This window comes from Enhydra lutris, unplaced genomic scaffold, assembly GCF_002288905.1.
Source record: "Enhydra lutris kenyoni isolate GAN:26980312 unplaced genomic scaffold, ASM228890v2 scaffoldscaffold3, whole genome shotgun sequence".
NCBI classification, from domain to species: Eukaryota; Metazoa; Chordata; class Mammalia; order Carnivora; family Mustelidae; genus Enhydra; species Enhydra lutris.
Genome location: NW_019154087.1, coordinates 71591105 through 71617716, shown reverse-complemented (window position 1 = coordinate 71617716; position 26612 = coordinate 71591105). Strand labels below are relative to the sequence as shown.

At 52.0% G+C, this 26612-nt stretch overlaps 2 protein-coding genes across 4 annotated transcripts in view; one reads left to right on the top strand and one right to left on the bottom strand.

The window, feature by feature from the left end:
- Nucleotides 1–212: 212 nt before the first annotated feature.
- LOC111156171 (cholinergic receptor nicotinic alpha 2 subunit) lies at nucleotides 213–10241 on the top strand. Of its 2 annotated transcripts, XM_022516879.1 has the most exons (6): nucleotides 213–285; nucleotides 983–1134; nucleotides 1539–1583; nucleotides 5106–5215; nucleotides 7929–8943; nucleotides 10116–10241. In XM_022516879.1, exons 1-6 carry the CDS (start codon nucleotides 213–215, stop codon nucleotides 10239–10241), a joined length of 1521 nt encoding a protein of 506 aa, XP_022372587.1. The 2 variants fall into 2 exon arrangements, with proteins under 2 accessions (XP_022372587.1, XP_022372597.1); XM_022516889.1 differs by lacking the exon at nucleotides 213–285 and having other exon boundaries at nucleotides 1012–1089.
- A 2097-nt stretch (nucleotides 10242–12338) lies between these two features.
- Nucleotides 12339–26612, bottom strand: part of LOC111153692 (protein tyrosine kinase 2 beta) — a 121389-nt gene continuing 107115 nt past the window's right edge. Inside the window, exons 22-31 of one of the 2 annotated variants that reach the window (XM_022512847.1) lie at nucleotides 25683–25791; nucleotides 24344–24409; nucleotides 22935–23060; nucleotides 18186–18332; nucleotides 17942–17977; nucleotides 17551–17575; nucleotides 16097–16143; nucleotides 15248–15385; nucleotides 14915–14995; nucleotides 12339–13349 (exon numbers count right to left, since the gene is read on the bottom strand). In XM_022512847.1, the coding sequence (XP_022368555.1) occupies nucleotides 13134–13349; nucleotides 14915–14995; nucleotides 15248–15385; nucleotides 16097–16143; nucleotides 17551–17575; nucleotides 17942–17977; nucleotides 18186–18332; nucleotides 22935–23060; nucleotides 24344–24409; nucleotides 25683–25791 (991 nt within the window). In that variant the 3' untranslated portion in view covers nucleotides 12339–13133. The remainder of the gene's footprint in view (nucleotides 13350–14914; nucleotides 14996–15247; nucleotides 15386–16096; nucleotides 16144–17550; nucleotides 17576–17941; nucleotides 17978–18185; nucleotides 18333–22934; nucleotides 23061–24343; nucleotides 24410–25682; nucleotides 25792–26612) is intronic. The other variant, XM_022512852.1, reaches the window with a different exon arrangement.

Genomic DNA, 26612 nt, shown 5'->3' with positions numbered 1-26612 from the left:
CGTGTGTATCAAGGAGGCAGGACCCTAAGACCCTTTCCCTGGCTTGCTCAGGTTCCACAGTGAGAGGGGCTATGTGGAATCCAGCAGGAGCTCTGCCGTGTTAACACCGGGAACTCTCCCTGGGGAAGCGGGTCGGAGCCTCAAGCCCCAGCGCAGCCCTGCCTGCCCTCCTTCTAATGTCCAAGGGAAGCCAGACCTCGTCCTCGGAAGCCATGGGCCCCTCCCACTCTGCGGTCCTGTCCATGATAAAGCTCGGTTTGTGGTGGCTCCATCTGATCCCGGCAGGTGAGTGGGTGTCGTCACTAGGACATCATGTCACACCTGGGGGCTCTAAGGCAGCATGGCGGAATCTCCGGCAGGGACCTCATGGCAGCTGCCAAAGCCACGGGGGACTTCCAAGCAGCTCGCTGCAGAGCGGGAAGGTGACGGGGCATTCTCAGGTCTGAGCATGTCGCCTTGAAGCTCCCCAGCTTCAGCAAAAATGGGGGAGATGCCTGAAGTGGCAGAGGATTTTGTGGTTAGCATTAGCCAGAAGTTTGTTGGCAAGTGCATGGGAGTGAAGGGCTCACAGAGACGTGTGAAACCCTTCTCCCTCTGCTCACCCCACATGGACCAGGTGTCTCCCCCATACTGCTGTCCCTTGGGGCTCCTTAGTTCAAGGCTGCATCTTGTCTCCAGGTCAGGTCCACCCCACTCCTCTGCCTCCCTCTCCAGCACTTTTCCCCCTGCCTTCTTATCTAACAGTCACAGAGTAGGTGCCATTTCTTGAGCTCCAAGCATGCCTTGCTTGCTTTGGTTAAGCTCCACTAGACACTGTTATATTTAATTCTCAGCAGTGTTTAGAGATAGATAGGTTCTGGATAGCATCCCCATTTTACAGATGAGGAAACTGAGATTGAGTGGCTTTGATTCAACGGGAGAGGGACCCAGGCACTCACCACCATGGACTCCCGAAGACCCCTGTCTTCCTTCCCGTCCACAGGGTCGGCACAGCGAGCTTCCCCTACCCAAGCTGAGGACCGCCTCTTCAAACACCTCTTCAGGGGCTACAACCGCTGGGCACGGCCGGTCCCCAACACCTCGGACGTGGTGATCGTGCGCTTCGGGCTGTCAATTGCCCAGCTCATCGATGTGGTGCGCCTGTCCCCCATGCTTCTCCCCCTTGGGATCAGCCCCCAGACCACAGGTCCCTTTCCTGGGGTCCTTCCTCCCCCACTTCCCAGCTCCAGCCCTTCTCCATCCCACTGTGCCAGCTCTGGAGACCCTCCTGAGAGGGCGCTGATCCACAGCAATGGGTTGTCTGGGTGCCCTGTTTGTTCCACTCAACACAAACCCAGAGGACCCAAGGGGCCCATGTGCTCCTGAAGGATCTATAAGGATGTCAGTGTCAGGAGGGGGTGGAGGGTTGGGCTAGGCTTGGGGTGTCATGTGAGAGGTCCTTCTGGGACATAGGGGATCTGCATCAGCCCATCCCATTCCACCCTGTTTTGGGGGGCTGGCTCCATCACTCTATTGTTCTTACTCTTTCCACTGGGCAGGATGAGAAGAACCAAATGATGACCACCAACGTCTGGCTAAAGCAGGTGAGAACCGCTTCCCTGGTTGAGGCAAGAGTCGGGGTGGGAGCCCATGGACCCCAGACCTTCCCAGGACTGTCTCACAAACAGAGGGATTCTGAATTCACGTTTCACGTTTCAGGGGAGAGTTGCCGCTTGGGACGCTCCTAAAGCTGGCTGATTGTAGATGGCTTCTGGTAGGGGGTGTGCATTGAGACTCTGAGTCTGGCACCTGAGAAGGTTACCTACAAGAACCTAGGCGTCCCCTTCCTGGGGGTAGGAGTTTCCTGCATGCCGGCCATTGTTTGCAGATCAGCTCATTCTGAGTAGTCACTGAAAACCCAGGGAAGGTTTCATTCTGCCCACTGTATAGCTAAGGAAAGCCTGAAGCAGAGTGCATTTCAGCTAGAAAAGGGGGGCCCCAGGTGTGTTCAACTCGGAACCTCAGGCTCCTTCTGCAGGAGAATGCTGGGTGTTCCATGTTTATGATGCTTAACAAACCACCCCAACACTTAATGGCATAAAGTGACAGTTTATCATATCTCATGGTTTTATGGTGAGGAGTTCGAGCGGTTTCTTCCGCTTTGCATGGCAACTACTGGTGTTACTTGGTGCTATTTAACCCATGGCTGGTCTGCTCTGGAGGGTCTAAGATAGTGTCACTTATGTCCATTCCTTAGTGGGGATGTCTGGAAGGCTCTGGAAGGTTCTGGAAGCTGGGCCCACTTGGGCCCTTCACCCTCTTCAGGCATACTCAGGGTCTTTCTCCAGCAGGGGAGTTGGTTGCCTCACCTGGAAGTTCAGAGACCACAGAGCAAGGGTCCCAAGAGATAGGAAATGAAGCTGCTGGTTTCTTAAGGTCTGAAAACTGGCCTAGCATCACTCCTGGCAAAGAATGTGTGGCCCTTTTTGATGTACCATTCTCGGGGGCAGCACTTGGGGGCACAGGCTTTATTAGAGGCTGAATATATTCCTTTCCACTTGACCCTCTTCATGCTCTGCCCAGCCCCTCCCTAGGCCCAGAAGTGTAGACAGGTGGGAGAAAATGAGAAAGAGGACCTAGCCCTCTGCCTCCTTGACCCCCCGCTATTCCCTCTTCCTGCCCCACTAGAAAACTGACCATCTCCTATCTCAGAGGCTGGCACTCAGAAACCCATGACAATCGAAACTGGGATTGGCATCACTATTTTGAGTCTTTTGAATGAACGCCTTGCTTCGCATGACCCCAGGGCTGTATACTGGCCATGGAGTTTATAGTTGAAATCTTAGGAGAGAGTCATGGAGTCCATCGCTCTGACACTGCTCACCCTGCAGCTGCCAGGAGGTCACACGGCTCATCTTTACAGATTTGCAAATCGAGGCCCAGAGCGGTACGGGACTTGGGAAGCCACACTGTTCTGCAGTGCAGGGACCAGCTCTGGGATAGGTTATTATCCTGCCGCCCACCCCCCAGGGCTGGTGTCCCTGGCTTCAAGGGCTGGGATGGAGAGCTGAGGAAGGAGCGTGAGAGCCAACCAGCAGCCCCTCTGACTAACCTGTGATGTTCTGCAAGTTATTCAGCCTATCAGAATCTTAGTTCCTCATCTGTTAAATGGGGATAGTGTCCTCCGTTGCCTGCATTGGCAACTAATTGCCAATTACTATAACCCATGGGTACAGAGGCCCTCCAAATGTTGGTTGAAGCCTGAAACCTTGAGAGATGATGGACTTGGGGGGAAGGGAATACAACAATGAGGCCCAATCCCTTTCAAAATTGTTCGTCAATGTCCTGAGAAATCCTGACAATTTTACAAATTTTTAAACCTTCCTTATTTTGCAAGTTGGGTTCCTCTGCACACCTAAGCCTTCCCCTACAGGTGAGCTATCAATACCACTGCTGGGCCAGTGTCTCCCCAAGCCTGGTTTGGGTACCAACAGCAATGTTCCGTGAGATGGTTTTACTTGCCTTGCTGATCCTTTTGTAATCATCTTACATTTATATTTTAGTGGATATTTCCAAATGCTTTTGATTTTCTAGTGAAGTCCCTGATGTAAAATTTCAAAATTCAGGTGATCTTAAAAATCATGAGCAAATTTGAAGGAAAAAACTGAGTACATGATGATACAGACAGCACAGGTATATTGTCAAAAATTATGAACCTGGGACTTGGGTGCTTGGAGTTTGGGAACCACACCACTGAGCTAGACCAGTGCTCTTCCTTTCATGCATCTGCTTCCTGAAAATGCTATTTCCCTTCACTCCTTCCTGGACCCCTACCAGGTTGATGCTTTGTATAAACGTCACACAACTATCCTTGGAGGGGAAAAGCCTTCCATTGTGGGATCCTATTCAAGGGTGCATTACGACACTATTTAGTGAAGATGTGCAAAAGCAAAATGGCCCCTGGAATGAGGGCAGGCTCAGAGTCGGGGAGGCCAGGATTCAAGTACCGATGCTGCCACTTATTAGCAGCGTACCCTCCACACTTCACTCTCTTCATCCTTATCCAGAGGGTTGTTGTGAAGATTGGAAACAACCATCTAAAGGGCCTATGACAAAACTAGGTATACAGATGCTAGTAGCTATTATTTTAATTATGAAAAGGCCCTGGGAGGCAAAGACAGCCTTGTGGGGCAACCCCGGTCATTATCTGTTGGGTTGGTTGTTTCTTTCAAGTCCAGAAGGGAGGTGGGAAGCCCTCCCTCCCAGAGCTAGAACCAGACAACTTTAGAGGGAGAAGGCATTGTTTTCATTGCTGAGCTACACGTTTCCTGAGCATTTCCCCAGGGCTTAGTGCTAGGGAGCCAGAGTGAACCAGCTGTTGTCCCTGGCTGGTAGAACTTAAAGAAGCATTAAATAAATATGTAGGCAAATCCACATTGATCACCACTTGTGATGATGCCGAGAAGGAACATTTCAGAGAATGAATAATATTATCCTGGTTTTGGGGAGGAAATTTGCTTGGACCTGCTACTGGAACCAAGGCTGGGGCCCAGAGCCTCCCCTTCCTGCTGGGTCTCCCAAGGCGGGGGGGGGGGGCGCTCTGGAACGCAGTTTATAAGTCACTGTGGACTTCCCGGTCTGGACTCCCCAGTCTCAGCCACATAATCCTGGCTGGGTGTTTTCACTTCTCTGGTCCTCAGTTTCCTTACCTGTTCAAATGGGGAAATACTTCGGCCTGCCCAGCATTCCCTCCCCAGCTCTCCCATGGAGTCTCTTCTGAGATGGAGGGTGTACAAATCCTTTGTAAACTGTGAGGCATTAAAAAAACGTTGTTCCTACAAATGAGTGAGGTGGCTCTCCAGCATCATCCTACTAGGGGGGCAGAAGGAGGACTGGAGGCGGGACTAGCGGGACCTACTGTCCAGTTGTGCCCAGGACTTTGAGTACCAGAGCTGGGGCAAAACGGGCTTGGTTATCCCAGGCTGGACTCCCGATCCCCAGCTCCGACCCCTGTCCCGGCCTCACGGCCCTTTCTCCTCTGTGGGTATGGGGAGGCCCTTGTGTGTGTGGGGGTGCTCCCGAAGACAGGCGGTGCCAGGTGATGGGTCTTCCCTCCCCACATATAGGAGTGGAACGACTACAAGCTGCACTGGAACCCGGCTGACTTCGGCAACATCACATCCCTCCGGGTCCCTTCGGAGATGATCTGGATCCCTGACATTGTCCTCTACAACAAGTAGGAAGCCGGGTGGAGGCTCCTGGGAGGGGCGGGTAACGTGAAGCCTGGCTGGGTTGGACGTGGGCGGTCCCCCCTCGTGTCTCAGCTTCCTTGCCTCCTTCTCGACTCATCTTCTCACTCATCCTATCCCCTCCTCCTTTCCTCTTGATTCCTTAGTTTCTTCCATTTTGTTCTCACACTCGTCCACCAAAACTTACTGAGCACCCAGTCTAAATTAGCACATGGTGCTGTGTGTATGGGACACGGATTTGCCCACACCAAATGGTATTTGAAAAATCGGGTGGTGTAGACTGTGAAAGCAATGCCGAAGGGTGGGCGTTTTGCAGGATGGTGGTATTGTTGGAACCGTGAGCGGCATCCCCGGGGAGCACCCTCAAGGGGCGAACTCACTTGGCGTGGGTATTTTGTAAGACTCACATTATTTATAGTTGCCTTGCATTCAGGACCAAAAAAGGAGCCATTTTTGAGCACAATGATGAGACACTGATAAAAGGCAGGGGAGTCGAAAGAGAGTCCCAGTGAACACCAACAACACAATTAAAAAAAAAAAAAAAAGATAGAGACCTAGTCTTTCATTTGTCTGTTTGGTGTCAGGTAATTCTTCACTTAGAAAGCAAAACCTGAAAAGTATTTGACATTATGCTTGTCTGACGGTGTTTTCTAATGTGGAGCTCTAAGGAGCACCCATTCTCAGAGATACGAATAGATACGAAAAACAGTCGTGTGGTCAAAGAATTTTGGAAGATATGAACTGTGTGTCCATAACTCCTCCACCCCAGCCCCAGTCCTTTGGGAGCTGTGAGCACAAGATAGCATTTTCAATGTTGTTGGAAGTTGTGCTGCCAAGATACACATGCAGTCTAGGTTTTCTAACTCATTTGACCCGAATTAGGAAGAACTATCTTGAAACAAAAAAATAAAGGGGGACAGATCCATTTTTGAGTTTTGGTGTCTTCAGAGAAAGTCATGACAATGATTCCTTTATATCGCCCAGTCCTGGTCAGACCCAAAGCCCTTTTTCCTGAGCTGCGTCCATAAACACACAGATCAGCACGGATTACCAGAAGGTCTAGCTCAGGTGCCTGGTGTTGGCGGCTGTCACTGGACTCACGGACCCCTTCCTGCATATCTTTATGTGGAGCCATAACCCCGAGCCAGCACCCAAGATCCTTCTAGTTGTGCTCCCTTTGCACCTGGCAGGAAAGTCCGGATCAAAGTCCTAACATCAGATACAACCTAAAGTTTGGACCGTCAATAAAGCTTCGACCAGTGTCCCTTGATAATAACAGGAGACTCTTTGGCTAGGACAAAAGTCCAAACCAAATTCTTGCAGACATTTAAAGAAGGGTCTCCTTCATCCAGACATTCCACTCCAGGTTAAACAGGAGGATCAAGGAAATTGCACCTTTCTTTCCTCCAAATGGGGCACATTTCGCCATCTAGTGGTAGCTCTGTGTGGTGACCCAAAAAAAAGGTTAAACTTCGGCCTGACTTGTACCTGTTTGTCAAAGTTCCTGTTTCCAACCTTCCGAGTTTCCCGTTTTCCAATCCCTAATCTGGCACTTCTCCATAGAAAAGAAGTCTGTCTTCCCGTGTACTCCTCTGGTTCCCTTGACTTTAAGAAATTGGAGGGAGAAGGAAGGCTCCTTGAACACTAGGGCCCAGAGCCCACAGCACCATCCCATCAGGCTCTCAGGAAGTCCCAGCAAATGGCCACTGTTCCTCCAGTACTCCCAGAGCCCTGGTGGGCCCTTGGATGCCTAGCGCCATGATGCCACAGTGTCATCTCCCACCACCCTTTCTTATGCCCCTGCCCCCTCCCCCTGCCACCCCCAGCCTGAGCACACACTGAGTTTTGTCTCTCCCCTCCTCTGTTCCTTATTCCCTGCCTTTTCTCCACTAGTGTGCTCTCCACCCCATCTCTCCACCCATCCCACTGGCAACTTTAAGGGTGAGCCTGCTCACTCCAGCCAGAAGGGATGTCCACCCCCGCCCCGCCCCACCCCAGGTGGACTGCCTTGGGGTGCTATCGCCACCCCCTTGGGTTATAGGTGTTAAGGGCTGCATCTCATTTCCTCGTGGTTCTTTGTGGTTCCTTAAGGGCAGGCCTGTGCCTCACATTCCATCCCCCACAGCTCGTGTAGAGGCCCTAGCGGATGAGGCTGGTGCAGAAATGCCCAGAACACAGATGGAGTCGAGGAACTTGCTTCCTTCACCAGCAAAGGTGTTAGGTCTCTTCTGAGCCAGGAGCTAAGGATCTCAGGTGGGAAAAGATGTGACCCTAGACGAGGGCCTTGCTCCCCATCTGCTGTGGGGAGAAAATAGAAATAATCACCCTAAAATATTAAGTGAACACAAACAGGCCATATGACTATCTGTCCCATGTGTTTATAAATATGTAGAAAATTATATATATGATGTGTGTGGCACTCAAATATAGATGACGTATATATGTATAATATCAGAATGTTAATAGCGGTTGTTTCTAAAATTCTTGCTCTTTTCCTATATTCTTCAAAATTCCTGCTTTTGTCATTAAAACGATAGTGTTTGAAAGACAACGCAGGTAGCTCTGAGTGTGGGTGTGCTGGGGGAGCCTCCCGCACTTGCACAGATCACGACAACTGAGCCGGGTCCGGCTTTGTTATTCGGGTGCCTGGCACTGGCAGGTGGGCTGAGCCGGGCCCCCCAGCTCCTCTCCTCTCCCCAGTGCAGATGGGGAGTTTGCGGTGACCCACATGACCAAGGCCCACGTCTTCTCCACGGGCACCGTGCACTGGGTGCCCCCCGCCATCTACAAGAGCTCCTGCAGCATCGACGTCACCTTCTTCCCCTTCGACCAGCAGAACTGCAAGATGAAGTTTGGCTCCTGGACCTACGACAAGGCCAAGATCGACCTGGAGCAGATGGAGCAGACGGTGGACCTGAAGGACTACTGGGAGAGCGGAGAGTGGGCCATCATCAACGCCACTGGCACCTACAACACCAAGAAGTACGACTGCTGTGCGGAGATCTACCCCGACGTCACCTACTACTTTGTCATCCGGCGCCTGCCGCTCTTCTACACCATCAACCTCATCATCCCCTGCCTGCTCCTCTCCTGCCTCACCGTGCTCGTCTTCTACCTGCCCTCGGACTGCGGCGAGAAGATCACGCTCTGCATCTCCGTGCTGCTCTCGCTCACCGTCTTCCTCCTGCTCATCACCGACATCATCCCCTCCACCTCCCTGGTCATCCCGCTCATTGGCGAGTATCTGCTCTTCACCATGGTCTTTGTCACGCTCTCCATTGTCATCACGGTCTTTGTCCTCAATGTTCACCACCGCTCCCCCAGCACCCACATGATGCCCCACTGGGTGCGGGTGGCCTTTCTGGGCTGTGTGCCCCGGTGGCTGCTAATGAGCCAGCCCCTGCCCTCCTTGGAGCCCAAGCACCCCCCAGATCTGAAGCCCGGCTCCTCTTACCACTGGCTGGAGACCAACGTGGATGCGGATGAGAGGGAGGAGGAAGAGGAGGAGGAAGACAGATGGGTGTGGGCAGCCCAGTCCTTGCCCCGCCTGGGTGTCCTCTGCAGCCATGGTGGTCGGCACCAAGGGGCTTTGGGTCCCAAGGCAGACGCCCGGTGGCAGCAGGGTGGGCTTCTGCTGTCACCTCGCATACAGAAGGCGCTGGAAGGTGTGCGTTATATCGCCGATCACCTGCGATCTGAGGATGCTGACTCTTCAGTGAGTTGGGGCCGGGAGAGGGGCTCTTCCTCTGGGTGGCTGTCCTTCGTCCCAAGGTGTTTAGACCACCCAGTCTCCTCCATGGGGGCTCATTTCCTTCTGTTGTGGCCCTCAGGAGTCTGGACTAAACTGTGATAAAAGACGTCTAGCTGGCAGGTGGCAGAACGGCAGCCAAGAACACCCCAGCTAAGGCTATCTGGGGAATAACAAGCCAGAGAGGGAGGAATCTCAGAGGCTGAAATTCCCCGTGCCATTCTTGGCACAGTCACCCTATAGGTGGTGGGGGAAGGGGACAGAGGGAGGCGAAGGGAATATCACCAGACGATAAACGAAGTAAGTCAGCCTGCTGCATCCTCAGCCTTCCTCCTTTGTCCTGATGGATTCCTCCCAATCCTATTCGTTTGTGGGCTCTGGGCATTTTGTAGAAGTCACTATTCACCCACAAAGCCTGAGGAACCTTGGTTGTACCCGGTGGGCTCCCCGTCCCAGCCCCTGTCAAGCCCATCGTTAGTAGGTAGGTCAGCAGGTACCGCTCGGGATCACAGACTTCTTCTTACCAACCTAGGGAAGGATGGAAGGCCTGTGGGTGGCCGTTTTGAGTGGTTAGGAAAAATTAATGGTTATCTCACCGGTGAGCAGGGAGATAACCCCACCTGCTTGCTTGGGTGGTGAGGCCAAATTCCACAAAGCCCTGCCCCCTGTGACCCTCCCAGACTTCCCCAGGGCCACACCTATCCTCACCTACCTCCGTGGCTCCACCTCCTGCAGTGGGTGGGGGATTGGGGGTGGGGTGAGGGAGAGGCGATCTGTGGCGGGGGCACAGTCTCTGCCATTTTGTAACTGCCAGGGGGTTGAGTTTAAATCGCTGCACCTCCCCCCCCCCCCCCCCCCCCGGGAAGGTCCATGCCCTTTGGTGGTTCTAGAACATCTGGCCTCCCTTATCTGAAATTTGAGAGTCTATGGAAAGGCTCTGGCTCACGTAATAGGGGTGAGATAGGGCAGGGATCACTAGGAGAGGCTTGTTTGGGTCTTGAGACCACCTTAGGTTCCCCAGGTCTCGGTGAGGCCACAGCTGCCCCCAGTGTCATCCTTACAGAGGCTGTGCATGGGTGGGACACTTCCCCTCTCCCAAGGCCTGGCCTCTGTCACAGTGAGCTCATTTCCACATGCAGGTCAAGGAAGACTGGAAGTATGTGGCCATGGTCATTGATAGGATATTCCTCTGGTTGTTTATCGTCGTCTGCTTCCTGGGGACAGTTGGACTATTTCTGCCTCCATTCCTGGCTGGAATGATCTGATCTCCTTGTCCCTTGCTTGGACCCAAAGGTGACACTGCTGACCATCTTTAACCACTACCCCCTCTAGTACAACTTCGGGTTCAAGGCCATCCAACTGCAAGCGCCTCTCTGTGGAGTCCCTACACTGGCCCCATCATCGAAGACTCCTTGGGTCAATTCACTGAACTTACTGTACTGTGTGCCGAGAATCTGCCAGGCACAGAGCCCAGTTTTGGATGCTGGGCAACCAGGAAGTGAGGAACTTGCTCTGCAGAAGGTTACAATATGGTGATGACAATGTGAAACCATGTAAGTTTCTCCTACAGGAGCCCTGAAGACGCTGAGTAACAGGAGGACCACGAGGGGCAATCCAGGGGGCAGATGCACAGACCTCCAGGGATGGGTGCATGGGGAAGAGAGGAGAGGGTGCTTCAGGGGGTGGAAGGACTGTGAACAGCATTTTGGATTCAAGAACGAGCCCAGGGTGTCAGGAACAGGCAGGCTGAGATGGGGCTCCAGTGTGGGAGCCATGGGAGGAGGTTGGAAAGGCAGGTTCGGGTATCTTGAGTCTGATCCTGCAGGTCTAACATTGGTTGACCCTCCCTGGAAGGAAAGGGGGAAGCAGGGCCCCAGTGGGGTAAAAGGTACAGGTCAGACCTTTTGGGTGGCAGAGGGAGGTGTGGCTGGATGCAAGTAGCTGGGTCATCCCACCTGCCTAGAAGCTCACTTGAACCCCTTGCTTTCCCTCACCTGTAGCAACACCCCCTCAGCTTCCCGCAGGAAACAGGCTCCGCACTAGCTGGCCCCAAGAGGTCTGGCCACTTTGTGGTCCCTGCCATCTGTCCTTGAATGCACATTGACAAACCAGGAAGGTATCCTGGGTCATCCTTGACTCAAGCTTGCAGCTTGCTCCTCCCACCCACTCACGGGGCAGGTGATGGCCAGCCCGCAGGACTTTTGCTCGGAGTGACTGAAGGGAGTGAGGTGGGCTGCTTTGCACCTCGACTGCTGTGGAAATGCAGAAGCTGCGGGACGGCTTCCCTTCCCAGCCTGGCCTCCCAGTCCCTCCTGAAGTCCTGCAGTGGCTTCTGAGCCGCTCTGGATTAGCCCAGGAGTCCTCGCATCTCAGAATCTAGCAATCCACAGCCAGCAGCCACATGCTGGAGCCTGGGGGGAGCTCCTGCCCCCAGGTCAGACCTCACCCCGCCTGTCCAGCCCTCAGAGAGCAGAACCTCAGCCACTAACAGAAGCAGACACTGGCTCTCTGGACGGTGTGCGGACCCCAGATAGGAAGCCAAGGGGGGTGAACTTCTGGTTTCCTTGGGCCTTGGGGTACTCCACTTACTTCTCCCTGACAAACACAGAGAAAGCCTGCAACACCCAGGCCAGGCCCCTACTCCTCAGTTCTTCCCCAAACTCCCCTGCTCAGCCGCCAATCTGGTTTCTGGCTACCCCCTACCCCCCACCCCCGCAACTCCTGCAGGGGCAGTCCCCCAGCCTCCTTTCTGGTCCATCTTGGCTCTCCCAGACCCCATCTCCTGGTGCAGTGTTGTTCCTTCATGCTATTCCATCTCCCACCCACCTTGCATGTGAGTAAAGAGATGAAATAAAGCTAAGGCTGGTGCTCGTTCAGCTGCGGGACCCCTCCTCAGCATTCTCAGGACCATTCAAGCCCCCTGCACTCCAGTGGCTCGCATGCCAGCTGGGAGAGTGCCATCGGTGTTCCTCACACAGCAGCACAAGAGGGGTCTTCCCTTGGTCCCCACTGGAAAGTCACCCTTAGGTCAGGCGCAGGGGAGAAGGGCCTGGAGCCCACACCTTACCCCACTGCCCCCTGGTGTCACCACGCACCCCTCCGTGCTCGAGCCTGGCGTCGGCTCTTGACCTACGCCCAACAGAACACAATCAATTTCTTCCAGGGCAGTGGCCCAAGGTCAACGTCACCCTCCTTCCAAAGAGCAGGTCAAGCAAACAAAACAACCAAACCACAAAGCAAATGGTACAATTTTAATTCATCCACAAGTCAAATAGAAAGAAGGTAGAAGAGTGTTTTGCACAAACACAAAGGAGGGGTGAGGCTGACGGGAAAGTGGGGGGGGGGATTGGGCAGGTGGGGGGGGTGGGGTGGGGGTGGGGGAGAGAAGGGGAAGTAAGAAAAGAGGGAGAGAAGGAAGGGGCCAAGTCAGGGAAGAGAGAAAGGGCACAGGGAAGAGAGCAGATTGTGGTCTGAGTCCTGTTTTGCCCTCGTCTCTCCCCTTCCCCCGCAATGCTTGGCGTGTAGACCACACAGCGCCTTGTGCCCAGACTCCCAATAGCTTGTTCCTGGACTGGGTCCCAGGTCCCCGCCTCGGAGGGGGCACTTGGCTGTTAGTCCAGACCACACTCACATTAAATAAATTCCAATATACACTGTACAAGAAAGCCAGGCCCATCCCTCATCTCGCCAGCCGCCCAACCCCAAAGGAAAGCCCCTCCCCAGCCCCTCGGTCCATCCAAGGACCTCCGTGGGCAGAACAGGAAGGAATAGCTTGGCTCCAATAGACCTGCCATGTCCTTGCAGAAAGCCATCGTGACCACTAGGGGCACCAGTGTGACCACAGCGGAGCAGGTGGGTGTGAGGAGGGAGCGGCCAGCCGCAGCAGGGCTCCCTCTGAGCCCTCTTGGTCACACACCCCTGCCCCGCCCCTCAGGCGTCTAGAGCCCTGAATCCCCTCTGTCCAGCTGCAGCCTGAGCAGCACAGTCTGGGGTTGGGTGGGGGGAGGGGGTCGTGCAAAGTGGCAAGGGGAGGCCTCCCCACAGCCTTCCCCCAGAAGACCCACATGACCGAAGGCAAGGCGGGGGCCAGGGGGAGGCAGGGGAGGGAACACTACAGGCAAGGGCAGAAGATGCAGGCAGGTGGCGCCCACCCTCCATCACTCTGTGGGCGGGTGGGCCAGATTGGCCAGAACTTTGGCCTGGTCTACTGCATCCAGCAGGTTCTTGGCATCCACGGCCAGAGTATGGGAGGCCGTGAGCATCTGCCGCTTGCACTCCTCACTCAGGGAGGTCACGGCGTTTTGCTGGGCCAGGCGCATCTTATTGATGAGCTCTGCTAGGTCCTTGTTGAGCAGTTTCTGGGTCCCCTCGATCTGTAAGAAAAGAATGCTTGAGAGGCTGGGAGCCTGAGCAGTGGTGACGTTTAAGCTTGGAGAATGGGGAAGCCGTGCAAGTATCCTGTTTGGGCTTGGCCGAGGCAATCACAAGCTTTCTGGGGGACAAGTTTGATCCAAGGCCCCATGTGGCCTGGAGACAGACATTGCAGATGCCCCAGACCCTAGCCCACTCCATCCTAGCTCCACCTGACGCAGCCCCACAGACCGTTCCTTCACTGCTCTACCCCCTCCTGCTGACCCAAGGGTAGAGTGAACGTCGGGCGACAGGTGCCCTTATTCATTAGTTAGCTGTCTACCTTCAACTCAAGAGCCCGGGGACCGTGGCTTGAGCTGTAGGGTTTGGCTTACCACCACATCCCAGTGCCTAGCACACTGCTAAGAGCGCAGATTCAGCACCCAAGATACTCCCCAGTGCAACGAACAATGGAGCCATCACGTGGAGGGTAAGGACCTCTAACAGGGAAGGGACAGCACCAGCTGGGGCTCCTCTATGGGCTGCTACTGTCACCCAGAGGAAGGCTGGGAAATGCCCAGGCCCTCCTGCATCCTGTCTCGGACAGTCACATGTTGTGGGTACAGTGATGTCATGTGGCCATCCCCTGAGCTGTGTCGCTGGGAGTCGGTGGCTCACACAGCCTGGCGGGAGGGCATGGGTTCTGCTGAGCCCCATGACTGGTTTCCCAGGCAGACAACCAACCCATGTTCCAAGACGCTAGTGTTCAGCTTTTGACTATGTTCAGAGTCTCCTATGGCCGCGGTAACAGCCCATGACCAGTGGGGTGGCTCAAAACAACACAAATTAGTTTCTTCTGCTCCTGGAGGTCAGAAGGCTGGAAATGGGTCCTATGGGGCTAAAGTCAAGGGGATGGCTGGGCCACGCTCCTCCTACACTCAAGGGGAGAATCTGTTCCCTGCCTTTTCCAGCTTCTAAAGGTTGCTGCCTTCCTTGGCTTGTGGATCCTTCCAGCAGTGATGTTATCCCAACCTCTGCTTCTGTCATTCCATCTCCTTCTCTGACTCTTAAAGGATGTCCGCTTCCGACACCCTCTTACAAGGACCTTGGGCCTCATTGCACCCACTTGGATAAGGCAGCATAGTCCGATTGCCCCATCTCAGGATCCTTAAGTTAATCACACCTGCAAAGTGCAGGACCCCAGTACTGTAGCACACTTAGCCTTAGCGTGGCAGGTGATTAGATAAAGGGTCTGGGAAGGGAAAAGGCAAAGGGAAGGTCTATCCTCCCTTGCACACCCTTGTGCATTACGGAATCACCGCAACTGTCTAAGACTTAAAGGGGGAGACTCCCCCTAGGAGGCTGGCTGGGTTCCTGGGCACTGGCTCTGCACCCTCCCCCCTTCTTCGCCCTCCCCGTGGTCCCGCTCAGATTTGCTGTGCAGAGCCACGTGTGTGGAAGGTGGGGAGGCAGACAGGAGGCCGCCCTGTGGTCCTCCTGAGTGTTCTGTGTGAAACGCAGCTGGCGCAGGTGAAGGCGAAGGGCAGAAGTGACCGCCGACAACGCTGTCTGGGAGAAGTACACCCACCTCTGTCCGAGAGGACGACGGCAAGGAGGGCAGGAGATCATCCACACTCCCAATGAGCTTCCGCAGGGTCAGGCCCACGTTCTGTGGGAGAGAGGGGTGGGGGTACAATCACCTCTTGTTTTCGGAGAAAGCTGTGCTTCCCCAGGGAGGAGCCCTCCTAGGATGGCAGCTGCCCCGTCAACTCCCTGGCACTAAATTCCCACCAGCCACTTTGCATTAAAGGGAGACTTTCTGGGAAAGGCACCTGCTGGGCGGACAAGGGAGCCCAGCGCCACCCCCTCCCATTCAGGGCCAGAAGGGGCAGCCTCCACCCGCCCTGTCCATGGCTGTCACCTTCACCACCACCACATAGCCCTCAGGAGGCAGCTGACAGAGCTCGTTCTTGAGGTCCAGCACAGCCCGCACTAGCTCCATGACATTGAGGTACACCAGATCATCTGTCCGGTCCAGGTTGGCTGTGGGCTGGATGGACTGGGGGGAGGGGAAAGCAAGTCGCCAGAGGGGAGGGTCGTGAGTTTGGGGGACACTGAGATTCTTTCTTGGGCAGACACTACTGGTGCCAACACAGCCACCAGCCGAATCTGAAAAGACTCTTCTTTGAAATAATGATGCCCTGCCCTGGGGGGTGCATCCCTCTCTTCTGCTTTCAGGGCAGTGGTTCTCAGACAAGTCAGTCAGGGAGCCTTGAAATGGTACTGGTGGCTGGTCTCACGCTAGACCAATGAGATCATCACCTGGGTTCCTGAGTTTGGGGGCTGGGCGGTTTTCGAAGCTTCTTGGATGATTCTAATGGGAGCCCAGGCTCACAACCACTGTTCCAGAGTAAGAAAAGCCAGCACCTGGTCCCAGGCTACTGCAAGAACAGTGTGGGTGCAGGAAGACAAGGGGACAGCCTGAGACAGGAAGGGAGTCCACACTTCCTGCTCCTAGGGCTGGATCAGTGAGGTTTCCTCCAGGTCAGGGAGGGGGCACAGGAGATGAGGAGACTGGCTTCCCCTTGCTTTTTCATGAATTCACTATATGCCCTTAAACAAGGTATTTCTCTCTGGGCCTCAGCTATGTAATGTGGGTGCTGGACTGGATTATTTCTTAGGGCCTCTGAAATCTTCACAGCCCCTGGCCTTGTGTCTTGGGGAGCCCTGGTTCAAAGTCATTACCAGCTTCAGCCCCGCCAACACATACCTGCGCGCCCAGCCGTGGTGGCTTCTGTGGGGGGCCCGTGAACTCCGCTGCAAGGGGGAGGGAGAGTGAGTGTGGTGGGGAGGTCTGGGCACCCTGGCCCTTCCCTTCCTGCTGGCTGATAACCAAGCCAACCCCTTCTCCTAAGCTACCAGGAGACCCAGGGAAACTAAGATTGAAGGTGTTTCTGGAAAATAACCTCTGGGCTCCCTGCCACGCCCCCCCCTCAGTTAAGCACTGCCGTCCATCTGATAGACAGAAAAAGCTACAGTTGCAGTGGAGATGGGATGATTACAGGAGGTGCTCCAGCTTCTGCAGGGTTCATAGTGGCCCCCAAGCACACACTCTGGCCTTGACACCGGTGAAGGAACTTCAGCCAGAGCAGCTAAGGGGGCTGATGGTCTACTTGGAGCATCTGGGGGTCCGGGAAGTGAAACAGCAGAGGAGCCACACTATTCACTCCACATTTTGAAAAGCAAAGGCACGCGCAAGCCCTGTGGAGTTGCTGGAAGACTGAGAGGGAATGGAAGCCGGAAGACTGGTTCTACTTTCTCACCTTCTGCCACCAGACAGCCGTGTGACCTGGGGCAGCTCACTTACACTCCCTGGCCCACCCTTTTCATCTGTTAAACAGCAGGGTTCACTCAGAAGGGACCCTAAAACCAGACGGCCTGGGCTCTAATCACAGCTCTGTTCTTTACTAGCTGTGTGACTTTGGATTAGTTACTTGACCTTTCTGTGCCTTAGTTTCACGTCCTTTGTAAAATGGACATGATTCATTGTATCTACCCGATCAAGTTGCCCGGAGGTTGGAGCCGACATTTGCAAGCACCTTGGGCCCGTGCTTGTCTAGTGTTCAGTCTCCTGTGACTGTTGTCATTGTCACTGGTCACGTTCTTGTCACCACTGTCATCATCCCCATCGCCAGCGCCGTCAGCTGCACCCCCTACAGGGAGGGTGCTGAGCCTGGCTCACCGCTGGCTTTTCCTGCTCCCCTTTTAGCAGCAGTTTCTGGAAAGGCCCTGTGGTCTCAGCTGCCCCTGCCTGCCCTTTCTCCCCCATCCCCGGGGTGTAGGGAAGACAGGCACCAGCTGGGAGAGGCAGGTGGAGCTACTGTCCCCCACAGACAGCCTTCGACAGAGGGAGGGAGGACAGGAAGGAAGAGCCACCAAGGTCTCCAAAGGCAAGAGGAGATACACTGAGGCAAGGGCTGTGGACCAGGCAAGAGGGAGAGATGAGAGAGACGGGCGGAGGGAGGGAGAGGGCGGGGGTGGCAGACGGAGCAGAGGATAGCTATCCTTTCCCAAAAGGGCCCTCCCTGCACCCTCTGAACTGGAACAGGCAGAGTTTCTGAAAACGGCTAACAGACGCTACGGCCTCTGCAGTGGGCAACAAGTGAGTTCAGCACAAGAGGTCAAGGGGAAGCTCCCACTAAAAGGGAGGGCCCAGACACTTACTGTAGCCGGTCTCCTTCTCTGGGGTCTGGAAGGCAGGAAAGAGAACTTGTCACCAGCCTGCCTCTGGAGGCACCCCGCTCCCCACCCTGACCTGTTCCCCACACCCTCAGCTGTGCACTTGGAGGTCAGGGGGCCAGTGAGGCACCCCCGTCTCAGAGCCTGAAGGGCCCTGTGGCAGAGGGGGCATGCGCTATGGCTGGAGATCCAGCAGGAGCTCAGGAACCAGGAGCGGAGCTTCGTGGAGCTAAAAGTAAAGGCAGAAGTCGAGCTCCCGGGGGAGAGGCAAAAAGGGAAGGAATGGGCAGGCAGGGCCTCCTGTGCTGGGGTCCCGCTGTCTCCAACGCCTTCCCAGGCCTTGACTTTAAGGCAGAGGTCTTTCCCGATGACTCACCAGTGGGGACTTGTCATTCATGTACACCATGGGGTCCTGAAGGGGAGGAAATCGAAGCAAATGACTTAGGATTTTAGAACTGAAAACCTTAAGGATGCACGGAGAGCATTCCCTCTCATCAGCTGGGGACACAAGAGGACACAGTAGTGTGGACATCTCTCCCATTCAAGCACTTTTACCACACAGTGCTGGGCAGTGCTGCAGAGTGGGGTCCTCTTGTACCCAACGGCTCAGGGCTGCTCACCAAGGATTTCTCCTCCTGCCTCAGCCACTGGTAATCTTCCACCATCTGCTTCTGCTGCTTGTCCAGGATCTGCCGCATCTTGAGCCTCTCAGCCTCCCACAGCTGCTGGGCCTCCTCTCGGCTGCTGGGTCGGATGAAGTCCTCCTCCTGAGAGGACCGTGGGGAGAGAGGAGAGGACACGATGAGTCCAGGGCCCAGACCCAGGTGGGCACTCCTCCAAAGAGGATGGGGAGCCATGGGTCTCGGCCTCCATGGGCCGCTTGGTTTCTCATGAGGTTTGTTCCAAAATCCACAGCCCTGTATGCTGACGGTTACAGGGTCTGAGCCCTGAGCACGTGGCCATACCGCAGTGTCGTGTCAAACCCAAGAGCACAGCATTGAACATGCATCGTATTTAAGCCATTCCAGGATCTGCTCCTACGATTTCATTTTCAAATTCCTGCCCTAACAGTATTCTCTCAGTTGGCACGTCATAGTTATGGTCACTTCATACATTTAAAAACGCAAAGCCAGCCCCCTGGAAAGCCTGGGGTGCTTATCGCCACCGGAACCCCACTGTAGGGTGTCCACACACGGTGTAGACACCGTACACAGCGGTGCTCCCTCTAGCCTCCTGGTGTGCCATCCCGCAGAGCTGTCCACGGAGGGACGGGATGCAGGCTGAGGGAAGGGGCGACAGCACGCACCCATGTGATGGAACCTTTTTATGAAAACGTACTCTTTATTAAGCTAGTAGGAGCGTCCGTGATTGAACCAAAGGCTAAAAGAAATGCATAAGCTAAGAGCAGAGTGAAGAATGAAATTTAAAGCCATATGGATCTATAGATGTGCAGTATACTCTCGCCTTCCCTAGCTTTATTTAACTTAACCCTCCTTTTAACTCATTTGAAGGGCTCTGGAGCTATAGTTTCCTCTGGGGGTTCTGAAACAGAAGGTGTTAAATGTTTTCTTACTCCTCCTTTCCCTTCAGTCTTCCCCAGAATTCATTTATATCAGTATCTGCTTGTCCCTTCAAACTCTGGCTTTTTTTTTCTGCTGCACACGATCACCTTGGCCTCCTGGACTCAAGAGGGCTGTTGTCATTCTTTAGATGGCATAAAGCCCTGGGTGACCTTTGTCAGGGGCAGGACCCTTCGTTGACATCCAGACCAGCAGTCTCTTCAGATCTTTGCTTTTAAAATGGGCATTTTACATACAAGTCACTAGCACAGAATGCTAAAAATTATTCTCTCTCTACTTTAGCAAGCCATAATCTCTGCCAAACCTCTAAAAAAGATTTTCCCCACCAAACCCTTTAAAACACACTTGACTATAACAACACCGTTCCAAATTAGTTATATTGGGCTGTTTTGCCTAGTGCTCACTGAGCTTCAATCACGGCTCTCGATTTCTAACAATACACCCCCCCCCCCCCCCCCCCAAGTTAGATTTCTTGCTGAAATATTCTTTGTTACTCTGTTCAACACCTACTTCTTAGCAGCTACCATGTGGCAGGCATAGGGCTGGATGCTAGGAGGGCACTGATGGCAAAATATGCAACGTCCCTGTTCTCATGGGGTGAAGAAAGCAACAGTTAGACCAGGTTTCTCAGCCTCAGCACCATGAACACGTGGGGCCCGATCATTCTGTATTGGGGGAGATTTCCTGTAAATTGTAGGATACTCAGCAGCAGGTCCACAAACAGAGGCTTTTAGTATCTCTCCAGTTGTAACAAAATGCCTCCAGACTTCAGCAAATGTCCTCTTGGAGGCAAGATCTTCTCAGCTGAAGGCTACTGAGTTAGATCTTATTTAAAAAAAAAAAAAAGTTGCAGGACATAAGAATCTTTTACAACCATAGAATTTATAGAACAAGATATATTTCCCAGAGGCTGATGCTCCCAAATGAGGGCGTTTGAGGGTTAGAAATACCTGGTGCTGAATGTCGACAACTTCCAGACACAACGGTACAGCTACCCCGGGCTACTGACAAATGGTGACACATGAGAACTAAGGGTCAAATATTCTGAATACCGAGCTAGGAATCTCCAGGTGAAACTAGACCAGAGTGAGAAGATTAAACACTGGTAGAAGAAGTTATTAGACTCAAGAAAACACTGATATGGGGCACCTGGGTGGCTCAGTCATTAAGCATCTGCCTTCGGCTCAGGTCCTGGCCCCAGGGTCCTGGGATCAAGCCCCGCATTGGGCTCTTTGCTTGATAGGAAGCCTGCTACTCTCTCTCCCACTCCCTCCTGCTTGTGTTCCCTCTCTCACTATCTCTCTCTCTCTCTCTCTGTGTGTCAAATAAATAAATAAATAAAATCTTTAAAAAAAGAAAAGAAAAGAAAACACTGTATTGCTTTGTAAGTGTTAAAGGAAAATTCCCGCTACTCAACTGTCTAGGATGCCCCAGGCCCAATCACCATCTCACCAAATATTTTAACATGTATTGGGTGGGGAATGTTTTCCTATGTCTTACAATTTCATATTAAAACTCAAAGAGAAATTAAGACTTTAAAAAATTGATCACCTTAGGGCTTACTTGTCTATAAGTTACCTCAGATATTCTTATCAGGCAATGCATACTTAGATTGTCGGTCACTTTAAAAAGGAATCGACTTTCTGTGGTGTCTTAAAATGACTCTCGCAAGCTGTGACTCCTTCCGTAATTTGAGTATCCCGCTCCCATCTTGCCAGCTCTATTTCCACCTCCAAATGTATCCTGCTAGCCAAACAGCTCCTACACTTGCCCTGTGGTTTCCCGTCACTCAGTCTTGGCTCCTACTAATGCCTCTGCCTCTTTTATCCCCTATACCCCAGTTTCTTCCTGTCCAAATCTTCCCCATCTTTTGAGGCTCTGCTGAAAAAACAGAAGCTAGAAAGAGCTATTCTTCTCTCTGAACTCCCATCACACCTTCGCATTACCTCTGTGTGCCACTCACAGCTCTACAGCTTGCACTACAGGTGAGTGTGAACCTGCTCTTTTCCTTCTAGCTGCCTGAAGCTCTCTGAAAGCAGAACCTCATTGTTCTCTCTTCAGCACCTAGGACAGTGCCCGGGAAAAGCATTCCTGCACAAGGTCGTTCACTAAATTTTATTATTATTTTAAACCTCAGTTGTGAGGTCTTCAAGAGGGAGATGGCTGCCATCCTGACTCTTGTGTGGAATGCCAGATTCCCAGATGAGTCAGGCAAGAGAGTCAGTCAGCAGAAAAATTGTTTTTGTGGGGAAACCATTCTGATTTTTGTTAAATGTTTTCAGATACTTTGTAGGAAGCCTATTATACCTTTCCTCAGCATTTTACCTGAAAGAGGTTTTCTCAGTCTTTCTGATGTACATCATAAAATGGATTTTATATTTTTTACCTTTTTTTTGTTTACTTAAAGAAACATTCATTATATTCTTTTAGGCAGACCTTCCTTACGACAAGTACTTCTAAATCCCTGACACAAAAGATCCTTTTTTCCTGCTGCACAGTATGTCTTTATGGAACTGAACAAAGTCTTATGGTGAAGCAGGAATTAGACAAAGGCAGTGCCACCCTGGAAATGTGCAAAATTGCTTTTTTCTAAAAGGACACATTTTAAAGCAAAACTCACTAAAACTCAATTATGAACAGAGTCAAGGACAGGAAGGTGGAGGAAGTGCACGTTGCCTAAATTATAGTGTGTACTTTAAAATGCAGTTTAATTATTGTTAAGTATATGTTAAGATATAAATTGGTTAAATTAATTTGAAAGAGGAAAATGAGCTAGGTTAGGGGAAATTTTAGCTCACAATAGATCTCACTGCCTAGAATTCTAAGTTACCTTACGCATTTCAAAATTTTACTAAATTAAAAATAATGGTACAGAATATATCAACACAACTTTCCCATATTTTTCAAATCTTTTATAATAAACATGGAGTTTTCCAAAAGCTTTTAGAGCCTGTATACTGAGCCTGAAATATCATGCATATATACTAGAGTTAGTATATTAGAGTTATATGTATTTATATATATAAATATATGTTATATATTTAGAGTTAGAACTAAAATAATGCCTTTGGTTTGTTTTGGCACATATCAAGACTCAGTTTAGTAAAGTATATCAGATATTCATGCCAGATGACCACTGGCATGAAAGAAAGATGGGTGCTCCATTGAAAGAGAAGATGGGTGCTGAGAAGCGACAAGTAGGTATCTCTTTTATAAGAAAAGCTGCCTTCCTCCCCCCCCCACAAAACTTGACAATGAGAAGCTAGTCCATGAAGTACTCAGGGCCTCACTGGCGGTTACACAAAGACATGACTGGGAAGAGTGGCTTAGCCCCACACTAGCCCCAAAGCTCCTTCCCACACAACATCAGCTTTTACAATAGCAGCAGGAGTCCAGTCACAAGGAAATCCTTCCTTTGACTGTGGAGACATTTAGCAACTAAAACAATGAGGCAGGAAGGGCAGAACTGGGCAGAGCCTCCAGGATCTTTTATTCTCTGGCACCATCAAGCTTGGTTGCCCTCTGCCCACGAGCTGCCACACTACCCCCCCAGGGCTCAGGAAACATAGCACCAAAGTATGGATAGGGAAGGTCCAGGTCCAACCAGTGTCCTTGGGAGCACAGCCTGATGTGGCCCCCAACTTCCAATGCGTTTGCAAAGGAGAGGAAGTTACAGAGCCTCCTGGTGGGCTGCTGAGCTGGAGGATGTGGGGTTCCTGGTGTCCCAGACACCTCCCTCTAGCAGCCTCCTGAGTTCGGGCTAGGACCCAGCATGCAGAGCCCTCTTACCCGCATGCTGTGGCGTTTGAAGACATTGTGCCGGTGGAGAGGTGGGGTGTGCAGCGAGTTTACAGGAGATGGATACTCCATAGGGCTGGTGAGCGTAGGTGAGCTGGCACACAGACCCTCAGGGACCTATTCAGGAGAAGCAGAGAAGCACCAGCACAGGACAAGACAAGAAGGTGGACAATTAGCTGCCACAAACATGAGCACAGAGAAAAAATAATGGGCACCACTGGAGACATAGCACTTGCTCTTCAGGAGCTCACAAAGAATGTGATGTGGGTGTTTCATTGGTCTCGTTTGGGAGACACGGCACAGCGACACACATGACTCTTGGCTGGGAGTCAGCGCAGCCCCTGTAGGGGCCTGTGGGTCCTGTGGCCTCTCATTCATCTGACAGCCATCCAGATGAAGCTCTGCATACAATGGGGTCCACATACATTACTGACCCACTGAGTCCATGTCTCGTCCATCAGGACTCTTCAGAAAGGGGTTCCATTTTATAAACATGTCGCAAACTGGCAGATATGATGAGCTCACAGAAATGTGTGTGTGTTTGTATTTAATCACTGTTTTAAACATCATAGAAAGGTATGATTCTTCTTAGGAATATTGCTTCTATCTTCTGCATCAAGGTTTTCTTCTTCATACACACAAGGATTTAGTTCTTAGTTCTTGGTTAGCCTTATTTTGGTACTGGACAATTTCCTTGAGAAATATATGACCATGGGACACCACCTTTCCATAAGGAGTACAAGATGAACAGACATTGTGTCTGTTGGTTGAGATGCTCCACTGTTGAACACTGACTCTGAACTGAGGGTTGTAAGGGAAAAGAGATGGGCCTTGGCTCCCTATGACTGAGATGCAGGACAGAGACACAAGACAGAGACGTTCTCAGATAGGGACCAGCATCTTGGGAAGATCCCATGGTTGGTAATGATGGAGGCACAGGGAAAGCTCTGATGGAAACTTGTTTTCAGCTTCTGGCCATCTGGGTCCTGCCTAAAGTCTCCATGGGGAGCAGCTCATTCTCTGGAGAACATCAACTGTCCCCAGCTGCCTGAAATTCCTTCTCAGAAAGCTCTGCTCTGGGTAGAGGGCCAGGAAGGCCTTTGGCATAGAGAAGTAGCTATAGGCAGGCACACGAAGCAACAAACACTATGGACAGATGGACTGAGCTTAAGGTGAGTCTTAGCTGAGGACAGCCTGGTAGAATTACATTTTGATTCTTTTGCTCTCTGGGCACTCTGAGTTCAAATTCTCTTGTAGGTACCAAGAAAGAGTCAATGCAGGCCATCTCCATAACCCAAGCAGGTCATTGCTAGTCCTCAAAGGCACAAGAATGGAAATTCAGGAAGGTCTGAGATGAGGAATGGCCCCAAACTTTCCCAGCCCTCTGGTCACATGTTTACCTGGAACTGCAGCTTGGGAGCCAGAAGGTTGGTCTGTGGAGGGGGTCTGTACTTCGGCCGGCTGGGCTGGAGAGAAAACACAGAGATGAGTCAGGCCATGCTCTCTCCTTGAGTGAGCATAGCTCACCAAGGGGAATCCTGGGTTGGACACAGGTCAGGCTTATTCAGAATGAAGGAGAGATGAGGGGCAAAGTGATCATTGAAATCATTTGCATTCACTTACTGAGCACCCATTATATGCTGAGTGATGAGAAGGTACAAGAAGCCAGTCTCTCTGGCTTCCTGGGGGACATCACCAATGGAGGGGTTTACTGATCTTTGGTGTGTAACCTCCTTAGATATGAGAACACCTGTCAAATCAGCTCTCAAGAGGTAACTTCCAGAAGTACTTCCAGAGGTAACAAGTCACCGAGGGCTCAGGCATGTGTAGAGGCTTCGTGGAGGAGGTGAAAACTGAGGTGGGCCCGGACTGAGGGAAGGATCAGGGCATGCCAAGCAAGGAGGGACAGTGAGAAAAGGCCTTGGAGCAGATAGGAATTTGTTATGGACTGTCTGGGTATCCCCGCCTCCCAGATTTGTATGTTGAAGCCCTAACCCTTAGTGTGATGGCATATGGAGGTAGGACCTTTGTCAGATAATTAGGGTTAGATGAGGTCATGGGGCTGGGGCCCTCATGATGGGATCAGTGTCCTTATACGAACAGACACCAGAGCTCTTTATCTCTCTGCTGTGCTAAGACACAGTTGGAAGTTGGCCATCTGCAAGCCAAGAAGATAGTCCTCCCAGACAATGAATATGCCAGTGCCTTGATCTTGGACTTCCCAGCCTCTACACTCAGTCTATGGGATTTTGTTATGGCAGTCTGAGCTCCCTAATATGGATATGGTCCCACCCACCTAATGGCATGGTAGCAGGGCACTGGATTCTGAGTCCAGAGATGCCAGGGAGGGTGTGGACATAGAGGCTGGACATAAAGGATTGTGGGACACTCCCCATTCATGTGCCCTCAGGGACATCTAATTTGTTCGTGAAAAACACCAGAAAGAAAAGTGTTCCAGATCCTCAAGGGAAGAGTTTTCAGGGTGATTCCCTGCCCTAGCTGCCCTCTGAGGGGTCTGCTCTCTTGGGGCCTCAGATCACACCTGCCAGGGCACCCAGGTGATGGGGCCTGAATTTAATGCTGAAGGACAGTTGGGTTGAGGGCCAAAAGAACCACAGGAACATATCCTGCCTTTGCTGGAGGAAGAGGGAGAAGTTCCATAGTCTGGCCGGGAGGGGGCCACATGGAGGCCCAGCTCTGCTTGATTCATAGGATCCTTGAGACCAGGGGTTGGCTTACCTTGGGTGGAGGTTCCTGGTAGGCTGTGGGCTCCAAGATTTTGGGAGGTCGGTAGCGAGCATTCCTCTCCTGCTCTATGGCGATGTCCTTCTCCATCTGATAAATGTCACTGCCAAGGAGTCAGGTCAGGAACAAAGTTAAAGATGCTCCTGGAGCCTCTTTTCTGTACTCCTTCCTCTGAAGCCTGGAGAGGCCCAAAGAAGGACAGCTGGGTCCCATTTCTGTCTCCTTGGAAGAGTGGCTGGGGAGACCCCCCCTACAAGGCTAAAAGATGGACCCTGAGGCTGCTTCCCCAACAGTGAAGTTGGGAGAATCACAGGAATGGATCTATGGTGGGGAAAAAGTCCTTGGAGAGTCAGTCCTACAGGGTAGTGTAAGTGTGTCCCCCACCACCTCCCCATGCATCTTGCCTTCCTGTGCCTGCTATTGGCACCATCCCCCTATGGAGATAACTGAAATCCCAGCCAACTTCATGACCAAGGCCTGTGTTCTCCATCTCCTATTTTTCATTAAACCACCCACCAACACATTCCTCATGTGTACTAATGAGTAATGGTTGTGGATTCAAATCCCGGGTTAGCTATGTATGTGCTTCTTGCCTTTCTTATTCAATCCAATGTTTCCCACCTTGGGAATCATAGACCCTAGAGGACTCTGGAATGATCACAGGGGGTCCCTGAATTCACTTGTTCATAGTCTATATTTATTGTATTCACATGTATTCATTGTCTGTGGACCAAATATTTTATGCTACCGAACATACGATATTTGTGTCAGATTTTCAAGTGTACATGAATTACACTGTACATCATATAAAAAAGTCACTATATAGCTTAATACATTTTCCAGTCAATAAATTCTGAAAAGGTAACTATTGTCACAGGGAGGAATTTTCAAAGTTTGATATTAAAAGGGCCCTTCTTATGCCTA

Excerpts from the sequence above, each read along its gene's own strand:
- LOC111156171 (XM_022516879.1), top strand. The coding sequence starts at position 213 with ATGGGCCCCTCCCACTCTGCGGTCCTGTCCATGATAAAGCTCGGTTTG. Across the intron at positions 286-982 it reads GCTCCATCTGATCCCGGCAG|GGTCGGCACAGCGAGCTTCC; the intron begins GTGAGTGGGTGT and ends TCCCGTCCACAG. Across the intron at positions 5,216-7,928 it reads GACATTGTCCTCTACAACAA|TGCAGATGGGGAGTTTGCGG; the intron begins GTAGGAAGCCGG and ends TCCTCTCCCCAG.